Here is a 7,500-nt window from a genome sequence, read left to right as displayed (position 1 = left end):
CTAACAATATGATTTTGAAGGCCAAACATGTAGGCTGCACATTAACGTTTGGATAAAAAAGTTGACATTTTTCTTCCTTGTTTAGATGTTTGCTGTGTGAGAACAAGAAAGTTTCAGTTTTCTTTGGTTTGATAACTTCGTGTTTTGGCTTTTGGCCTCTTTAAGAAGTCATCAAGAAGTCATCATAAATCATCAATAAGTCATCCACTCGTAATTATTTTGAAGAAAATTTCTATTTTTAGCCAAAAGATTTAGTAGGACAAACAGCAACCTAAACATACAGTTGTTGCTGACCAGATTCCACACGGAGATTGCACCCGATTGGTCCGATTTAATTTGTTTTGGAGTTGGCTGCCTAAACATTAGCATTAAGCTATTGTTGTCCTTGTCGTCTTCAGAAGTTGATCGAACATTATAAGTTACCTCACAAGCTAAACGGATGCCTCACGAGATTTAGCGCCTGCGCGAACGGAGCATTTAGACGCTGCGCTGTGTAGTTCAGACCTTTTCGGATTAAACATAGAGATTCTGAAACAATTCAATCTTTAGCTATGGATTTCTTAGGAGAACGGACAAGAGAGATTGAGAGCATGTGTGTGTGTGAGAGAGTGTGTGTGTGTGTGTGTGTTTGTGTGTGAGTGAGAGTGTGTGAGTGAGAGTGTGTGAGTGTGAGTGTGTGAGTATGAGTGTGTGTGTGTGTGTGAGTGTGTACCGTGTCAGGTGTTTTCTGATTGGCCAGTTGAAGAGTCTTGTTGGATGAGGTGAGATGCTCTCTCAGAGACTCCGCCTCCCTCTCTGCTGCCTCCGCCCTCTGGGAGAGAGAGAGAGGGATAGAGAGAGAGAGAGAGAGAGAAGGAGAGAGAGAGGGATAGAGAGAGAGAGAGAGAGAGAGAGAAGGAGAGCGAGAGGGATAGAGAGAGAGAGGGATAGAGAGAGAGAGGGAGAGAAGGAGAGAGAGAGGGATAGAGAGAGAGAAAGAGAGAGGAGAGAGAGAGGGATAGAGAGAGAGATAGAGAGAGAGAGAAGGAGAGAGAGAGGGATAGAGAGAGAGATAGAGAGAGAGAGAGAAGGAGAGAGAAGGAGAGAGAGAGGGAGAGAGAGAGAGAGAGAGAGAGAAGGAGAGAGAGGGATAGAGAGAGAGAGAGAGAGAGAGAGAGAAGGAGAGAGAGAGGGATAGAGAGAGAGAGAGAGAGGAGAGAGATAAATAAATAACAGAATGTTAGAATTCTTACAGGAAAATAGGGTTCTAAGTAACTCTCAGATCGGGTTCATGCCAAAACACAGAACAACTGACCACATATATACATTACAGACATTGAAAAATATGTTGAAAAATTAAACATATTAAACAAATTGAAAAATATGTACAGAACACCAACAGAGGAAAACTTTTTGGATGCTTTGTAGACTTCAAGAAGGCCTTCGATTCAGTCTGGCATGATGGACTCTTACTTAAACTGATAGAAAATGGGATAGGGGGGAGAATCTATGACCTTATAAAAGATATATACAAAAACAACAGATGTTGTGTCAAAATCGATGATAAAAGACCGTCATACTTTAAACAAGCCAAAGGTGTTCGGCAAGGTTGTAGTCTTAGTCCTATACTCTTCAATTTATACATCAATGATCTAACATCAGACATAGCTAAATCCAAACTATCAGGAGTCACAATTGGGGGTAGAGACATTAAATGTCTCCTGTTTGCGGCTGACCTCCTACTTCTGTCCCCAACTGAGGAGGGGCTAAAAGAGAGTCTGTCAATCCTGGAAAATTACTCTGAAATTTGGAACCTCCCCATAAATAAAGAAAAAACTAAAATAATGATATTTCAAAAAAAGACACGTTCAACAGACAATAAATATAATTTCACCCTTGGTGAAAGCAGACTTTCCCAAGTGACAAGCTATAACTATTTGGGCCTAAATATTTCCTCCACGGGCAATTTTAATCTGGCTATTAAAGACCTGGTTGACAAAGCACGGAGAACATATTATTGCATAAGAAAATCTCTATACCAATACAACACCCCTATCAAATTGTGGCAAAAGATTTTTGATTCGGTTATCAAGCCCATTATCTTATATGGCAGTGAAATTTGGGGCATAAAACATCAAGATAATTATGAGCTATGGGACAAAAGCCCAGCAGAAACACTACACCTGGAATTATGTAAGAACATCTTGGGGGTACACAGGAATGCAACAAATATTGCATGCAGAGCAGAACTTGGAAGATATCCACTATTAGTTGATATTCAAAAAAGAGCATGCAAATTCTATCACCATGTACAGTACTGTCCTCAAAACCAGAGGAATATAATCACAGTGCCCTTCTACAGAGGAGAACCCAGCCAGAGAGAGATCCTTTTGATTATCTTATATCAAAACACAATTTGAATTTGAATACACCTGACATGTCTCAGGCAAAGTTAAAACATATCGAAAAATTAACAAAAGAAGAATATTACAAATATTGGCTAAACAATATTGAACAATCCAACAAATTGAAATGTTTCCAAAAAATCAAAACCAATTATGAATTTGCATCTTATCTAAAAGAAATTACCGAGTACAAACAAAGAAAATTACTAACATCCTATAGATTAAGTGAACACTCTCTGGCCTTAGAAATGGGAAGACACAGGCAAACCTGGCTTCCTAGGGAGGAAAGGTTGTGTTTGCAGTGCAGTGAGGGAGTAGTAGAAGATGAAAAACACTTCCTCACTGAATGCAGTAAATTCAACACAGTCAGGAACCAATATTTCTTTCAATTCAGCCAAATTATACCTCAGTTTGAACTATTAGAAAATGAAGACAAGCTCCCATACTTGTGGGAGAGCATACAAGTTGTTTAAAACTCGCTGCGCAGTACCTGTTAACATGTCATAAATCGAGGAAGTGAGTGACCCATATTGTGACATGCTTTGCTTTATATCAATAACCAATACCCATGATAGCACATTGATAAATATACAGTATATAGTAATACTGTATCATTATACATTTCATTTATTATTTTCTCTTTTTAATTATTATCATTTTGTTTTGGAGAGAGGGAGTAGAGGGAGAGGAGAGAAAGAGGAGAGAGAGGGATAGAGAGAGAGAGAGAGAGAGAGAGGGAGAGAGAGGGATAGAGGCAGAGGAGGAGAGGGAGAGAGAGGGATAGAGGGAGAGGAGAGAGAGAGAGAGAGAGATGAGAGAGGGATAGAGAGAGAGAGAGAGAGAGGAGAGAGAGAGAGAGAGAGAGAGAGGAGAGAGGAGAGAGAGGAGAGAGAGGGATAGAAAGACATGGAGAAAAAAAAGAGGGAGAGAAAGAGAGGAAGAGGAGAAGGACACATTTAGAACTAAAAAAATAAATAAAATTATAATTAACCAAAGGTCACATACACAGTCAACAATTAAACACACCAACACACACACACACACACTCACACACACACACACCCACACACTTCTTACAAAGAGAGTTTTCAAACGGTCCGGCGGACAGTAGGCTTACCTGATTGGCTCTCTCCAAGTCAGTCATCACCATCTCAATCTCATCGCCCTATTAGAGTCAAGACAGCAGGGTTAGCTCCCGCCCACCTCTCGTGTCAAACACACACAGCCACGCGCGCACGCGGGGCCACACACACACACACACACACACACACACACACACACACACAGACAGCCCACGCACACCACACACACAGCCACGCACACAGCCACGTGCGCACGCACACGCACGCGCACGCACGCGCACACACAGCCATGCACACAAACACAGGCAAGAGTTTCTTAATTAAACTAACGACCTCACAGCTAATTATAGAGACCTTGTGAAGTCTTAATAACTTTAATTAAGGCTCTCAGTAATTACATACAGTATGGGTGTGTGTGTTGATCTTTTCCTTATGAGGAACTGAAGGGTAGAATAGCACAGTAGCTCTGACTGCTGTGGAAATGAGGAGAGAAGGAGAAAGAGAGTGAGAGAGAGAAAGAGGGAATGAGAGAGGAAGAGAGAGAGAAAGATAGATAGATAGATAAATAGATAGATAGATAGATAGGATTGATACAGTGCTGGCCAACAGTATTGGCACCCATGCTAAAGTTGACTGAAAAGAGGAATATAAAATCATCTTTTGGAAATTAAAGTTACCTTGGCCTTTGGAATTAAAATAGCCCCACATCATCACATACCCTTCACCATACCTAGAGATTGGCATGGGTGTTATTTCAGTTAGCCTATTAGCTGGTTTGATGCTCATTGAGCTCAATGCAAATCAAACCAGCTAATAGGCTAACTGAAATAACACCCATGCCAATCTCTAGGTATGGTGAAGGGTATGTGATGATGTGGGGCTATTTTAATTCCAAAGGCCAAGGTAACTTTATCAGGATGCACAGTATTCTGGATCCATGAAATAACTGGCCTTTAAAAATAAAAATCTGCCTGTCTCTATGGGAATTTAACATAGGGATGCCAATACTTATGACCCCTGTATATTTAAGGAAGAACATTTATTTATTTATGATACATTATTCATTCACTAAGAAAAATTGGTGTCCTTAAAGGTTAGATAGTTCCTCATTTTTCACTTAAGGCATTAAGATCAACTTCCAAAAGATGATTTTATATTCCTCTTTTCAGTCAACTTTAGCATGGGTGCCAATACTTTTGGCCAGCACTGTAGATATTGAATGCAAATCAAGATAGATAGGGTCAAAGATACTTTATTGATCCCCAGGGGGAAAAGAAAAGAAAAGAAAAAGAGAGAGAGAGAGAGAGAGAGAGAGGAGAGAGAGAGAGAGAGAGAGAGAGAGGACGGAGAGAGAGAGAGAGAGAGAGAGGAAGGGGTGGGGCCACAGATGCTAATAGACGTTGGCCCTAGCAACTGTCTCTCCGGGGGATCAATTTATTGACCGAAGTAAGCATGTCTTACTCCACTACACTAGGTGGCGATGTACGCATGTCTTACTCCACTCCAATTCCCCTCCTTCCTGTTCACAAGCACCAAAACATTCGATATTAGCCTCATTAGCGTGGTAACTAGCGAATAACTAAATAGAATATTCTTATGGATGTTCAATATTACCTTTATTAGCGTGCTAACTAGTGAATAACTAAATAGAATATTCTTAAATAGAATATTCTTATGGATGTTCGATATTAGCCTCATTAGCGTGCTAACTAGCGAATAACTAAATAGAATATTCTTATGGATGTTCGATATTACCGTCATTAGCGCGCTAACTTGCGAATAACTAAATAGAATATTCTTATGGATGTTCTGGAGGATGTAAATTCATGTGTATGGAATAAGGTGCAAACTTATGAGTATGTAGCGTTATGGCAAGGCTTAGGTAGTAGTAGTCCAACTATGAAAATCCCCAATAACATGCTAAACATGCATTTTAAAAGTCCGGTTTCAATCAGACCTAACACAATGATTATGAACAATATGATTCAATTGTTTTTGAGTGTCCATAAACATACTCATTGAAAGAGAGAGAGAGAGAGAGAGAGAGAAAGAGAGAGAGAGAGAGAGAGAAAGAGAGAGAGAAAGGAAGGCCATGTGTGAGGGAGAGTAAACCTTAGATGCTTTGGTGTTTGTGTGTGTGTGTGTGCGTGTGTGCGTGTGCGGTGTCTTACTTTGCGGTGGACTCCTCGTCATATTTGGCCTTGAGGTCAAAGAGTTCAGCCTGAGTGGCTTCTAAAGCTGTGGAGACAGAGAGAGGAACGTTTAGCTAGAACAGAAGAGTGAAATCGTTCCAAACATGCACGCAAAACAAAACAACTGTGCGGAACTGATTTGTTTCGAAACCTAGTTCTTCTGGCTAATATGTCATAAGTAAACACCAATGACACGAGATCTTCTGGCTAATATGTCATAAGTATTTGTAAAACAATGTGCACCTTATGCATATGGAGGAACCTTATTGAACGACGGGAACTATTGTGGGGCTATTCTGATTGGTTAAGAGAGCAGCTGTCTGAACGGGCTTATGTGATTGGTTAAGAGCGCACCTGATTGGATGGGTTTATGGGATTGGCTGAGTGAGAGCGCACCTGATTGGAGGGGCTTATGGGATTGGCTGAGTGAGAGCGCACCTGATTGGAGGGTTTGGGTCTTGTGGTCGGCCTCCTCCAACTTAGAGGCCCAGAGACTCCTGAGACTCCTGCAGCTTCCTACAGAGAGAGAGAAGGATGGAGGGATGAGAGGGAGGGAGAGAAGGAGAGAGAGAAGGATGAGGGATGAGAGGGAGAGAGGGGGGGAGGGAGAGAAGGATGAGGGATGAGAGGGAGGGAGGGGGGGAGAGAGAGAAGGATGGAGGGATGAGAGGGAGGGAGAGAAGGAGAGAGAGAAGGATGAGGGATGAGAGGGAGAGAGGGGGGGAGGGAGAGAAGGATGGAGGGATGAGAGGGAGAGAGGGGGGGAGGGAGAGAAGGATGGAGGGGATGAGAGGGAGGGAGGGGGGGAGAGAGAGAAGGATGGAGGGATGAGAGGGAGGGAGAGAGAGAAGGATGGAGGATGAGATGGGGTGGGGGAAATGAGAGAGGAGGATGAAGAGAAAGAGGGAGGGAGAGGGGGGATGGAGAGAGAGGGGGAGAAGGGATGGGAGGGGGAAGGAGAGGGGGGTGAATGAGAAAGACAAATGGCAAGTGCGATAAAGGTCTCTTCATCCATCTACAGTGTGCCGTTTGACACGCACGCACGCACGCACGCACGCACGCACGCACGCACGCACGCACGCACAGAGAGAGAGAGACAGAGCCCCCTTTGTTTCAACAGAAACATTGGAGGTACTGGCACAACTTCTAGTAATAGGTGTGAGAAGATGAGTGTGTAAGCAGAATGGGTGTGTGAGCACTGATTAGTAGTGTGTGTGTGTGTGTGTGTGTGTGTGTGTGTTACCTCTCTTTCTCGGAGTAGTCGTTATGTAGCTGTAGTTTAGTCTCGTGTGCAAGGGTCTCTGCTTGGCTCTTCAGGTTTTGCTCGTACTCACGAACCCTCTCCTTCAGTGCTTTCACTGTTACCTCTACACACACACACACAAACACACACATATACACGCACACACACACACACAACACACACACACACACAGTCAGCTCTGCCACAGGTCACCATAGACACTAGGGATGCAACAGTACAGTGTGTCCATGGTTCAGTACGTATCACCACGGTAACGGTACAGTGTGTGTGTGTGTGTGTGTGTGTGTGTGTGTGTGTGTGCGCGGGTGTGTGTGTGTGCACGCGCGTATGTGTGTGTGTGTGTGTGTGTGTGTGTGTGTGTGTGTGTGTGTGTGTGTGTGTGTGTGTGTGTGTGTGTGTGTGTGTGTGTGTGTTTGTGCGTGCGTGCGCGTGTGTGTGTGTGCGTGCGCGTCGCGTGCGTGCGCGTGTGTGTGCGCCGTGCGTGTGCGTGCGTGCAGTACGATGCTCACCCTGGTTCTTGACCTCGGCGAACTCTTTGTTGTACTCATCGAGAGTCTCGCGGAGCTTCAGGTTCTCCT

At 43.3% G+C, this 7,500-nt stretch overlaps 1 protein-coding gene across 1 annotated transcript in view; it reads right to left on the bottom strand.

The window, feature by feature from the left end:
• LOC121688061 (homeobox protein cut-like 1) overlaps nucleotides 1-7,498 on the bottom strand; it is a gene marked incomplete at its 5' end in the record, with an annotated part of 32,943 nt that extends 25,445 nt beyond the window's left edge. The window contains 7 exon segments of the mRNA XM_042067382.1: nucleotides 713-811; nucleotides 3,502-3,551; nucleotides 5,639-5,704; nucleotides 6,097-6,145; nucleotides 6,147-6,174; nucleotides 6,902-7,025; nucleotides 7,432-7,498. Coding sequence (XP_041923316.1) covers nucleotides 713-811; nucleotides 3,502-3,551; nucleotides 5,639-5,704; nucleotides 6,097-6,145; nucleotides 6,147-6,174; nucleotides 6,902-7,025; nucleotides 7,432-7,498 — 483 coding nt within the window.
• Nucleotides 7,499-7,500: the final 2 nt, after the last annotated feature.

Source organism: Alosa sapidissima, chromosome 17 (genome assembly GCF_018492685.1).
Source record: "Alosa sapidissima isolate fAloSap1 chromosome 17, fAloSap1.pri, whole genome shotgun sequence".
NCBI classification, from domain to species: Eukaryota; Metazoa; Chordata; class Actinopteri; order Clupeiformes; family Clupeidae; genus Alosa; species Alosa sapidissima.
Note: the sequence above shows the minus strand (reverse complement) of the source record. Positions and strands in the feature narration are given on the sequence as shown.